The following is a 13097-nucleotide window of genomic DNA, read 5'->3' on the forward strand; positions in this document are numbered from 1 at the left end:
TATGCCAATCAACGTTCTTCATTTACAATACAGGCTTCATTTTGTGTAGAGCTGCACCCAATACTGCAGTACATAACTGATTTAATAGCTTTGCAGTTATCTAGATCCTGAGAAAAGCTCAAAGCATTGCTTTGAACAATTTATTTTCTTGTTTAAAAAAAAATTATATATATACACTGTGATTGGCTCAATAAATTTCCACCAAAAAATAAAAAAGCAGAAGTGAAGGCAAAGTATAAGATACAAAAAACCCTTCAATAGGTCTCAGCAACACCTGACATATTAAAATGAATGCTCTAGTGATCTCTATTTAAGTGCATCATTTCAAAAATGTTAAGATGGTAACAATCTTTCCCACTCTAACTTGAGCCATATCAAACCTGATTTAACTGCAACTGAAGTCCGTATCAGCCTTTCCATTGATTTCATTATGAGTTGGATTGGGCCCCAGAGGGAAAAAAAAAAAAAAAAAAAATCATCTCCCAAAATTGTTAGTACCCAAAGCAGAAACTCCTATTTCTAGAGAAGGAAGAAGCAACAGAAGATTCCATAAAATCTACTAAGGAACTCATCATGTAGACCTTAACTTACCCAAGAAGCATGTAGCTTACCAACCCTGCAAACGTATGTCAAATTTATTCATATGAGTAGTCCCCATTGTGGCATCAACCTATTGAAATCAATAGGACTACTCACATGAATAAAGTTATGCACAGGCTTACAAGTTTGCAATATTGGGACCATTGATACTTCAGTGATAGGAGATACAGAAACTAGGACTGTCGATTAATCGCAGTTAACTCACGCGATTAACTCAAAAAATTATATTGCGATTAATTGCAGTTTTAATCACTGTTAAACAATAGAATATCAATTTAAATTTATAAAATATTTTGAATGTTTTTCTACAATTTTCATATATATTGTACTCTGGGTTGTAACTGAAATCAAAGTGTATATTATTCTTGATTACAAATATTTGCACTGCAAAAATGATAAACAAAAGAAATAGTATTTATACAAGTGCTGGAGTGCAATCTGTCACGAAAGTGCAACTTACAAACGTAGATTTTTTTTTACATAACTGCACTCAAACACAAAATAGGAAAACAATGTAAAACTTCAGAGCCTAAAGTCCACATAGTCCTAATTCTTGTTCAGCCAATTGCTAAGACAAAGAAGTTTGTTTATATGTACAAGAGATAATGCTGCCCTCTTCTTATTTACAATGTCCCCAGAAAATGAGAACAGGCATTTGCACAGCACTTTTGTAGCCAGCATTGCAAGGCATTTACATGCCAGATATACTAAACATTCATATGCCCCTTCATGTTTTAGCCACCATTCCAGAGGACCTGCCTTCCATGCTGATGATGCTTGTTTTAAAAAAAACATTAATTAAATTTGTGATTGAACTCCTTGGGGGTAGAATTGTATGTCCCCTGCTCTGTGATACCCGCATTCTGCCACATATTTCATGTTATAGCAGTCGCAGATGAGGACCCAGCTGATGTTCATTTTAAAAACACTTTCACTGCAGATTTCACAAAACGCAAAGAAGGCACCAATGTCAGATTTCTAAACATAGCTACAGCACTGAACTCAAGGGTTAAGAATCTGTAGTGCCTTCCAAAATCTGAGAGGAACTGGGTGTGGCGCATGCTTTCAGAAGAGCAAGACACTGATGCAGAAAACTACAGAACCCAAACCACCAAAAAAGAAAATCAGCCTTCTGTTGGTGGCATCTGACACAGATGAAAACGAACAAGTGTCAGTCCGCACTGCTTTGGATTGTTGTCGAGCAGAACCCATAATCAGCATGGATGCACGCAGGATTGCCAGGCATCTTGGTTTTGACTGGAACGCTCGGTCAAAAAGGGACCCCGGCGGCTCCGGCCCTGCCCCGAGCACTGACTCTGCGCTTCCATTGGCTAGAAACTGCAGCCAATGGGAGCTACAAGAGTGGTGCTTGCGGACGAGAGCAGCGCGCAGAGCCTCCTGGCCCCCTGACCCAGAAGTTGGACCTGCTGGCTACTTTCAGAGTGCAGTGCAGAGCCAGGACAGGCAGGGAGCCTGCCTTAGCCTCGCTGCGTCACTGACCAAGAGCCGAGATAAGCCCACTCCCCAACCCCGAGCCCCAACCCTCTGCCCCAGCCCTGAGGCCCCCCCAAACCCAGAGCGCCCTCCTGCACCCCAAACTCCTGATTCCCAGCCCCACCCCAGAGCCTGCACCCACAGCTAAGGCCCCCCTGCACCACAACCCCCTGCCCCAGCCCAGAGCCCCCCGCCACACCCTGAACCCCTCATCCATGGCCCCACCCAAAAGGCCACACCCCCAGCCAGAGCCCTCACCCCCTCTTATACCCCAACCCCCTGCCTCAACCCGCAGCCCCCTCCCGCACTCTCAATCTCTCGCCCCACCCCCCACCATGGAGCCACCTCCCACACCCCAACCCCCTGCCCCAGCCCAGTGAAAGTGAGTGAAGGTGGGGGAGACCAAGCCACCGAAAGAAGGGGAACGTAGAAAGCGTGGAACGGAGCCTTGGGGAAGGGGTAGAGCTAGGATGTTTGGTTTTGTGCCATTAGAAAATTGGCAACCCTAGACGCACGTCCCCTGGAATGGTGGTTGAAGCATGAAGGAACATATAAATCTTTAGCGCATCTGGTATGTAAATATCTTGTGATGCTGGCTACAACAGTGCCATGAGAACACCTGTTCTCACTTTCAGGTGACATTGTAAACAAGAAGCCGGCAGCATTATCTCCTGCAAATGTAAACAAACTTGTCTGTCTGGGCGACTGGCTGAACAACAAGTAGGACTGAGTGGACTTGCAGGCTCTAAAATTTTAGATACATGGTTTTATTTTTGAATGCAGTTTTTTTGTACGGAATTCTACATTTGTAAGTTCAACTTCCATGATAGAGATTGCAGTACAGTACTTGCATTAGGTGAATTGAAAAATACTATTTCTTTTTTTTTTTTACAGTGCAAATACTTGTAATCAAAATATAAAGTACACTTTATATTCTCTGTTGTAATTGAAATCAATAGATTTGAAAATGTAGAAAACATCCAAAAATATTTAAATGGTATTCTATTATTGTTTAACAGTGCGATTAATCATGATTAATTTTTTTAATCGCTTGACAGTCCTAACAGAAACCCTAATATTAGTAAGACAGCTTGATGACCAATGGAAATATCTACAGCATATTTACCATACTTTAGTTGAAAAGTTGAATTCTGATTATCCAAAACTGAATGATTTGTTTTGCCATCCAGAGTTTGTATTAAATACTACTTATAAAATTATAAAATTCAGTTTAAAAAAATCAAGTCAATGAAATATTCCAAACACTGCATGAACAGACTTTACCTGAAATCATCCAGCGTTTCCTGTATCATATTTTGAATGAAATGAATTTGAACTGATGTCAAAGGTGCATTTGGTCTATTACTTCCAATGGTGTCAACTATTTTTTCAGATAATGAACTGGCAACTCCCGCAGTGACAGAGGAAGTTATCTTTGGACCTAAAGAAGAAAAATGAAGAGTCTTAGAGTGAATCTGGAGGAGAGTAAGAGAAAACTTCAGTTACTCCACAAAGCATCTGTCTTAAGAGATGGATCACAAACTTAATGAGTCAACAATGTAATACTGTTTCAACAAAAAGCTAACATCATTCTGGGATGTATTAGCAGGAGTGTTGTAAGCAAGACGCGAGAAGTAGTTCTACTCTACTCAACACTGATAAGGCCTCAACTAGAGTACTGTGTCCAGTTCTGGGCATCACACTTCGGGAAAGATGTGGATAAACAGGAGGAAGTCCAGAGGAGGGCAACAGAAATGAGTAAAGGTCTAGAAAACATGACCTTCGAGGAAAATCCGGAAAAAAAAAACGCCCTGTGTTTGTTTAGTCTGGAGAAGACTCAGGGGGGGACAAAACAGTCTTCAAGTACATATAAGGTTGTTATAAAGAGGAGGGTGCTGAATTGTTCTCCTTATCCACTGAGGACAGGACAAGAAGCAATGCTCTTAAACTACAAGAAGAGAGATTTAAGTTAGACATTAGGAAAACTTCTTAACTGTCAAGGTAGTTAAGTACTAGAACAAATTACTTAGGGAGGTTGTGAAATCTCCATCACTGAAGGTTATTAAGAACAGCTTAGACAAAACAACCAACTGGAGTGGTCCAGATAATACTTAGTCCTGCCTCTGAGCAGGGTACTGGATTAGATAACATACGTACGGGGGTCCTTCCAGCTCTACATTTCTATGATTCTATGTTGTTGAATATTTTACTCATAAGATTAAGTGACTTGAGAGCCTAAGGGCCAGATCTACAAAGGTACTAATGATATGGCTAGGTGCTTAGTGGGATTTACAAAAGCACTTGAAATATAGGTCTTATTCAGGTGCTTTAGAAAAATCCCACTAACCACCTACCTGCATCTTTAACCACCTCAACACCTTTGTAGATCTGGCCTTTAGGCTCCCAAGTCATTTGGGAGTGTTTACACAGACAGTTTGCTGCAAGCTGAGGTGTAAGTCTGCTGCAGACTAAAAGCTCCCTAGTGCACTTTCAGCTACACGACTTTGAAATGGGAGTAGATCAGAATGCATGAGGGATTTCTTTAAGTGTATGGCAGCAAGGTCCACACAGACAGGTTGTTTGGCAGGTTATAGTTACACCCAAGCTTGCTGCAAACTAAGTGTTCATGTAGACAAGCCCTTAGATGCTTTTGATTATTTTATCACACATCTAAGCAGCTCAAGTTATACTTAGTATACTATAAACAAAAAAATTCCTCACAGTTACTTGCCCTTTTATTCAGTTTTAATGCTAAAGTAACTTCTGTGACAGTTTTCACATCAGGTATCATAACACACAATAACCACTTGTAAAACCAGACAACTTCCACACACTTACTTGCTGAGGTAGTACCATTTACTGGTGAATCGGACATCAAGAGTGCCTGAATATTCTTCCCTAGCCTCTCATTTGCTTCTGGAGTCTTGATTACAGTGGGCAAAAGTGGAGTATTTGAATTTCCAGACTCAGCATTCGATGAGCTCAATTTTGAAAGCTTGTAAGTCAAATTAAAAACAGCAATAATTGTAACACTTCAGTTGTACTTAATGACAGTTTACATTTTAAGATCTACATTGCCTCATGTATTTTTGTGCTTGGAAAGCTGGAACAAATAGTTCTGGCTAGAAAACAAGGATTCCATTTCCCCCCAAATTTTGAGATTTTGGAATTTGCTTTTGTTCTGTTTCAAAATAAAACAGACCTTTTGACATTTTTCACAGAAATGAGAGCACCAATCCCAGAATACCCATTAGCCTAGCAGCTAGGGAACCCCCTGGGATGTAGGAGACCTGCTCCAAATCAGAAGTGCCCTAAACATCAGGTTACACAGATAGGAACATTTCAGAGAGGACTAACAAAGTTTCTGGGGAGAAAAATTGGTTTGCTGAGTTGGCATTTTTTAATGAAAGTGTTTAGACAAAAAATTTCCAACAAACTCTAGTGACTAATGAAAACTAAAATTTAAATACAAATATTTACAGCATATCCTTGAAGCTGACCTCAAAAAAAAAACAAAACCCAACAACTTAGCTTTGCATTAATATTAGAATGGTAAAACCCAGTATCTACTTACTATTGTTGAAGGAAACAGACACACTATTCATGACTAATACAGTATTTTCCTCTCAGCAGAAAAAATATGGCAGATGAATTATTCTCTTAGAAAGAGAAGAGCACTATCTCCTCTAGCCAGTAGCGAAGCCATATGTTCTGGTAATGGTGCTACAGGTCCCACGTGAGCCACAATTGCAGAAAAACAGGGAGTTGGCAATACAAGAAAAGCCAAGAGAGGCTTCAGACTCAACAGTGCCCTGGCCACACAGTTCTTGGGCTTACATGTTTATTCCCTTTCTGGGATAGTGCCAAGACTTCTGGACCTGAAGACCTCTCAGGTTTTTTTACCTTTGCTCACGAGGGCATGCCTGAAACATCCTCAGATAGAGAACCTGCGTAAAACTCAGGAGACTGTGCCCAAAAGTCTTGTGCTGCAACAGACTTTTTCAAAGCTAAAGAAAACCCTGACATCAAGGGAAAACTTGCTGTGGCTTGTTCCAGTGGAAGAAGATGATGATGTTTGGCAGGTGCTGGCTTAGTACCACATCTCTCTTATCTGGGTAGATCCAGGCACTAACAGAGGACCCATAACAGATTCTTGAGACACAAAAATCAGCCTCATAACCAACTGATACTCAAAGCTAGCTACAGAAAGAAAAGAACTGGAGTGACGTGGGCCTTTTGTAAATTCAGCTGTAAAGGTTCAGTGCTGCAAGCATGGCTTTCTAGAGAGTTCCTGAATCTCAACAGCAACAGAGGTGGAAGCAGATTTCATAAAGAGGAGTAAGCAGAGACCACCTCAAAAGAAATGACATTTTCCCCTTTCTAATTCCTAAGAGTTTTGTGGAAAATGCTTTCTAAGTCAAGAAGAAATAGCTCCCAACTATTCAGAAATTAGAAATATTCTGCATGGTAGTATAATTTGTCTTCATTGGCTTCAATGTATTATAATGCCAAGGACTTTTTAAAAAAGGATGTAAACTCGAATATCATGTTGCTCAAGACCACAATAGACTTCTCAAAAGCGATTCATTGTAAGTCAGACATTTAAAGAGATCAAGAATCAGAACGGTCTAAACTGGACCGTAAACTGGACCGTAAACTGGGTCTAAAACAGAGATACCGTAAAGTTATTGTGACATCTAAGGGTTATTTTGCAGTCCTTTTAGTACACATTAGCTGGAACAATTTTTGGCAAATTCCCCATCAGCAAAAAAAGTATTTATTGCAGGTAAAAGGCAAGAGGCATACACTTAAAAACAAAACAAAAAACTATCATTTATGAGAAGAATTAGCGTAGAGTACCTGTTTCAAGGGTTCTCTAGATTCTTGTTTTCCAATACTTATTTTTGTAGCTTCAGCATCTTGATTTGGATGCTCATCTTCTTCTTTAATAGGAGAGCCCACAAATGCATGTAATGGGCTAGAACGTGTCCCTTGCATGCAAACACCTACTGTGTTTCTTTTTATGGGAAACACAGTGTTGAATTGGGGAAGGAAATCCAAACCAGGAAAGTAGGGCTGCAAAGCCAAACCTGAAAGGGAGAGAGAAAACAAAAGGCTTTTCTGGCTTACACTGAAGTATTCATAAACACATAATCAAACAAGCAAACATGGAGAGAAAACCCACATCCTGCACTACTGATTACCTACAGGAATGCTTTTCTTAAAACAGTTATGATTTGCTGTTACACAGCACACCAAACGTTATACACATTGGGCTCTGACATTATTACATCCATTTTATACCAGTGCACTTCCACCGATGTTTGACTGCATGGATGGTTTGGTTTCAATGGAACCATATCAGCATAAAACTGGCATAATGCCCTGGCTAACCAGGATTCTTCTGTTTTTAACTTTGACGGTAAACAGAAATGCACTGCAAAAGCACTTACCATCTCCTTTTCCTGGAAGATCTTCATTTGTTTTGTAAATGGCAACATCTACAAAATATTGACAAAAATAAAAAGGTCAATTTAAAACTTGTATAGATTGAATCTGTGTCAGTTTTCTATGTCAACACCGTAGTTTAAAAATAAGCAATTAACTGAACTATGAAACAGGAACAACTTCTGTATTCTGAACTCCTGCTTCTGCACTGAGACGTGCTAGTACAGACTCTTGCATAGAGCGCTGTACGGATATAAAGTTTGTATCTGTATCCGATCTACAGAAACGGTCCACAGATAAAAAACAGATTTGTGGGGCTCAAGATACAAAATTTGTTTCTGCAGATCTATAGGGCTCTACTTGTACAGATGCACGACTTCCAATAGGGTTGCCCACAGGTGCAGAGGTCCACATTAGTGCGTGTGCTTACAGGATCATAGCCCAAAGGCGAAAGCAGAGGCACTACTCTGACTTCCCCATCAACATAAGCTCCTAGAAATCAATACAAATAACACCTCTGATCGTTTGCTTATTAATTTGTCTTCTGGGTACTTGAGCGCCACATTAGTCTATTTCCTACTTTTGTTTCTAATAAGTTTTAAAAATATGGATCATAGGGAAAGAGTCTGAGGTGCGACCAGGATCCTGGGACTTTGGGAAAACTTGGATCTAGACTGTGCACCACAGGCCCATCTCGGACAATAAGTATTCAAAAGACCACAGTGGCAGCGTTTTTATTATCAGAGGGGTAGCCGTGTTAGTCTGGATCTATACAGGCGGCAAAGAGTCCTGTGGCACCTTATAGACTAACACACGTACTGGAGCATAAACTTTTGTGGGTGAATACCCACTTTGTCGGATGCATGTAGTCACCCACGAAAGCTCATGCTCCAATACGTCTGTTAGTCTAGAAGGTGCCACAGGACTCTTTGCAGCATTTTTATTGACACTCAACACTGATATTTTCTTATAACCAACTCTTGCATTTTTACACATATGCTCTGATGAAAGTTTGTTATTTGCCTACTTAAAACAAAATCCTAGTTTTCCAAAGTCTGCAAAAAGATAAGATCCTGTGCAATATGTACAAGACTAAACGCATGAGCCTTGTTATAAGGAGAAGTTCTGCACAAAATGATGCCAGACAGAGCACACAGCGAGAATTCATCTGCACTGTATCTAATCTTACAAGTTTCAATATTAACAACTTACCATCTCTGACTGGAGAGAACATGTCACCCAAACTATCTCGTCCCAGATCATCAAAATTAGTCATATCGGCATTCTTCCCATGATCTGTTTCTTTAGATATAATTACATCCATGCTGCCGCTACGAGGAAAACCTTAAGATAACAACAACGTTCAATTACGGATTTACTGATTCATTTAATCAAAAAAAATAAAAGATTCTGCTTGCTTTACAAAATCTCAAACTGAACATCAATCCAAGCAGTTTCCCGAACAAAAGGCAAAACAAAGTTTTCTATACTTTTATTGTACTATCTTATAACAATTCTAATTAGAAAACCAACTCTGATAGCTTTGCCTGTACCTCATTGATGCCTCCAGTCACACGCGTGAGAGAAAAAATATCAGCTGACTTATTCCTTTTATACAAGGAGTCTTGTTAATGGGGACAAATGCTCAAACTAAGATTTACAGGTAACGCTACAAAATGTATTGTTTATTTGATGGATGCAGTCAGGATAAATGGAAATTAGTAAAAAATAAATAAATAAAAAATCCAACACCCCACTCCCCAAAAAGTAAAGTACTTTTATAAGCTTTATAAGGACCTATCAATATTATCCAGCAATAAAAGCAGTCTCTGCTTAAATATCCAGCTGTTAAATTTTCAATTTAAAATTATATATAATATATGCATGCGTATCTTCAAGCTGCTTTCCCCTCCACCTGCCAAGCTCTAAAACTAGTGTTTAGAAAATGAGCAATTAGCGAGGTACCCCTAGGCTTTGTTTGCCAGAAGCTGGGAATGGATGACAGGGGATGGATCACTTGATGATCTGTTCTGTTCATTCCCTCTGGGGCACTTGGGATAGGCCACTGTCGGAAGACAGGATGCTGAGCTAGAAAGACCTTTGGTCTGACCCAGTATGGCCAGTCTTATGTCATCTTAAAGCTGCCACATACTGCCCGCGCCCCAAGCACAGCCCCCACATTTCCCATTGGCTGGGAACCGTGGCCAATGGGAGCTGTGGATGGGGCAGCACGAAATGTCGTCTGACCACGCCTCTGCATAGTAGCTGGAGGGGGGAACATGCTGCTGCTTACAGGAGCTGCTTGAGGTAAGCACTGCCCAGAGCTTGCACCCTTCTGCCCTCCAAACCCCTTGGTCCCAACCCAGAGCACCCTCCTGCACCTCATCGCCACCCCCACCCCAGAGCCCCCACCCCCAGCCAGAGCCTGCACCCCTTCCCGCAACCCCAACACCACAATTTTGTGAGTATTCGTGGCCTGCTATACAATTTCCATACCCAGATGTGGCCCTTGGACCAAAAAGTTTGCCCACCCCTGCCCGAGGTGCACTCCCCATCCCATAAGGGATACATCTGATGTTATACTGACAGTGAGAGGAAGCTGGATGAATGGGACTCCTGCACAGACTTTAGAGGGGTCCCTCCATCCACTGAGTGAGTCCAATTCATGGTGAGGGACTCATAGGAGCTTGTCTAGACTGTATGTTCAGAATATAGACTGTTTGAGCCATCCTTGAAAGCAGCAAAGGCATAATCTGGTGTAGTGTATTACAAAAAAACATGCTGCCATAAGAACTAACATAGGAAGACAATTTCTTGCTGAAGTCTGGGGACCTACTTGCAGCTTGGAAATGAGGTTTGTTAGAGTTACAAATCTGTCCCTCAGAAGATAAGCTATAGCTGTTATGGAATTCAAAGAAGCCCCTATGAAATCTATTTGCTAAACCAGAGTCAAGGTGGACTTCTCAATACTGAGTTGAAATCTTAATCTATGGAAGACAGACATCATTAGATGGATGGCAGACACACTGAGTTTTGTTGTACGACTGTCCCTTCAGCAACCAACCAAAGTAAGCGAAAACTATTATTCCCAGATAACGCAAATGAGCAGCTACCACTACTAATATGTTTGAGGACACTCTTGAGGCAGAGGAAAAAAATCAAAAGGGAGTACTTCATACTGCAAGAGACTGGCTGACTAGAAAGCGAAGAAGCCTCCTATCAAAGGGGTGAACTGTGATATGGAAGTATACATCCTGATGACTGAGGGCCAAGAATCAATTCCCAGAATCTGACAATGGAATTATAGCTGAAAGAGTCACCATCCTGAATTTTTGTGATTTCATAAAGGTGTTTAGGAGTGCCAGAGCTAATATTGGTTTCCATCCTCTGTTCTTTTATGGGACCAGAAAAAAAACAAAACTTGGAATTCAAACCCTTCCCTCTGTGCTTGGCTGAAACTGCTTCTATGGCCCCTATACATAGGGGAGAGTTGACTTCCTGACTCAGCAGGTGTTTGTGAGAAGGGTCCCTGAAAAGGGATGGGGAAGGTGGGGACGGAGGTGAATTGACTGTTGTAACGCAGAGTTGTGGCTTCCAAAACCCACTTGCTGGATATGATTAGTTCCCAGGCTGGTTGGAAATGGAAGCGTCAGTTTTCAAAGAGAGGGAGGCAGATAGGATGGTGCAGCTGAAGATTCCTATTGTAGGGATATTCCGTGCCCTTGACCAAATCATCATCAACATTGATGTTTGGAGAAAGAGGACTGCTAGGTGGTGATGGTTGCAGCAATAGTCACAGTGCGTAGTCTCTTCTTTTGATAGCTGGGTTTCTTTTAGGTGGTTCAGTGGATCTATGGGAGAAATAGTATTGAATCAGATGAGCTCTCTATGCAGTGTACAATCGCCTACATTTTCTCTTACTTACTGAGCAAGGCCTTGGAATCTTTTCAAGTGCGAAGAGGTTCATCTGAGGACTCAGAAAAGAGGTTAAGCTCCTAGAAAGGAAGATTCGCTACAGTATTTTGGACCTCCCTAGAAAAGTGAAACAGTTGTAGCCAGATATTCTATGCATAGCAACTACAGTAGAGATGGAATGAGCCACTGTGCTGGCTGCATCTCGGGAAGCTTGCAGAGAGGTTCTTGCCAAGAGCTGGCCCTTGGTGATGACAGCTTTGAACTGATTACAATGTTCTGCTGGGTGGTGATCAATACAATTGTTGAATTTATCCTAATTGATGTAGTTGTATTTTACCACCAGGGCTTGGTAATTAACAGGCTGGAATTATAGAGTCACTGTTAAGTAGCTCGAGTCCAAATAGGTCAAGACGCTTTTGTTCCTTGACACAGTGTATCAACTTCATCTGATGATGTGTGTTATGCTCATTGACAGCTTCCACAACCAAAGAATTCAGTGGAGGGTGGGTCAATGAATAGAAATTCTGATTTTTTTCACCAGTATGCAATTTTTTTGTCCTCCCATTTGCAAGCAGGCATGCAGTGGCTGGACTTTGCCAGATGGTTTTGCTAGGATCTAGTTTTGCTTCATTCACTGGTAGAGCCTTTCAGCCAAAAGTTGAAGTCAAAAAAACCTTACGTTGGGACTCCTGGACCTCTTCTGGCAGAATCTATAACGATTCAGAAATACATTTAACCAATTCCTAAAACTGCTTAAAATACTCAGCAAGAGAAGGTGGAAGTGGCATTATGGGCTTGTTTGAGGAGGCTGATGAAATATTAGTTTGTGATGTCACCTCCTTGTCCACTCTGAGGCTGTTAAGGAGAGAGTGATGAGAGGGCAGAGTGTCTCCCTTAACAATCCCCATGGGAGGAACTGGGAGGCTTCAAGAACTGCTGATAGCAGATAGCCCAGAGGTTCCAGTATGGCCACTGAAGTTGACCATAAGGCAAAGGAGGGAGGATACAACGCTGGTCATGCAGGTAAAGAGGGGCATAAGGTTATCTGCCCTCAGATTTCTTGGCAGGATAGAAAGATGGAAGAATGTCTCTTCTAGAACAGTCAGGGGATCCCCATACAGAGATTTGGGAGTCTGAGGAACCATCCTTGATTTAGTCCAAAGGTGGAGTGGACAACCGAAGCAAATGCAACTGCCTGTCTGCTGCGATCTGTACTGGAGATCTATGAGATACCGGTGAAAGATATGGTCTTGGAGACCAAGTGGATTTTGGTGTGGACAAGCACCTGGAACCCATTAACAAGAGGGATTATGGCTTGTCTGATATGACCAAGTCTCTAGAATACCTAAATTCTTGCAGTACCAAGTGTAAATGAGCCAAAAATAAATAAAGACTCTGCAGAAATCAGTGTCAGTACCAAGAGAACTACCTGCTCCTGTGATCCCAGCTTGGAAGATGGGGCAGGTACCAATGGCACTGACAGTTGACACACATTCCTGTTAGATGACTCTGGTACCAAGGATGAAGATAGCCTGTCTTCTATGGATACCAACATCTTGGATACTCATAACCAGCACCGACTTCTGTGAAGTAGAGTGTTTGGAGCCTCTGCTAGGTCTATCATGCTTTAATAGTACCTG

General features: G+C 41.4%; 1 protein-coding gene across 4 annotated transcripts in view; it reads right to left on the bottom strand.

Moving 5' to 3' along the window:
* The window catches only part of NEDD1 (NEDD1 gamma-tubulin ring complex targeting factor), a 57714-nt gene that overhangs the window by 8754 nt on the left and 35863 nt on the right, over positions 1-13097 (bottom strand). For all 4 annotated transcript variants that reach the window (XR_012156706.2, XM_073327474.2, XM_073327476.2 and 1 more), the window contains exons 9-13: positions 8755-8886; positions 7548-7595; positions 6955-7184; positions 4933-5089; positions 3379-3535 (exon numbers count right to left, since the gene is read on the bottom strand). Coding sequence is in view for 3 of the 4 variants with exons in the window: in XM_073327474.2 (XP_073183575.1) it covers positions 3379-3535; positions 4933-5089; positions 6955-7184; positions 7548-7595; positions 8755-8886 (724 nt within the window). In the remaining variant the exon portion in view is untranslated. The remainder of the gene's footprint in view (positions 1-3378; positions 3536-4932; positions 5090-6954; positions 7185-7547; positions 7596-8754; positions 8887-13097) is intronic.

This window comes from Lepidochelys kempii, chromosome 1, assembly GCF_965140285.1.
Source record: "Lepidochelys kempii isolate rLepKem1 chromosome 1, rLepKem1.hap1, whole genome shotgun sequence".
Taxonomy (NCBI): domain Eukaryota; kingdom Metazoa; phylum Chordata; order Testudines; family Cheloniidae; genus Lepidochelys; species Lepidochelys kempii.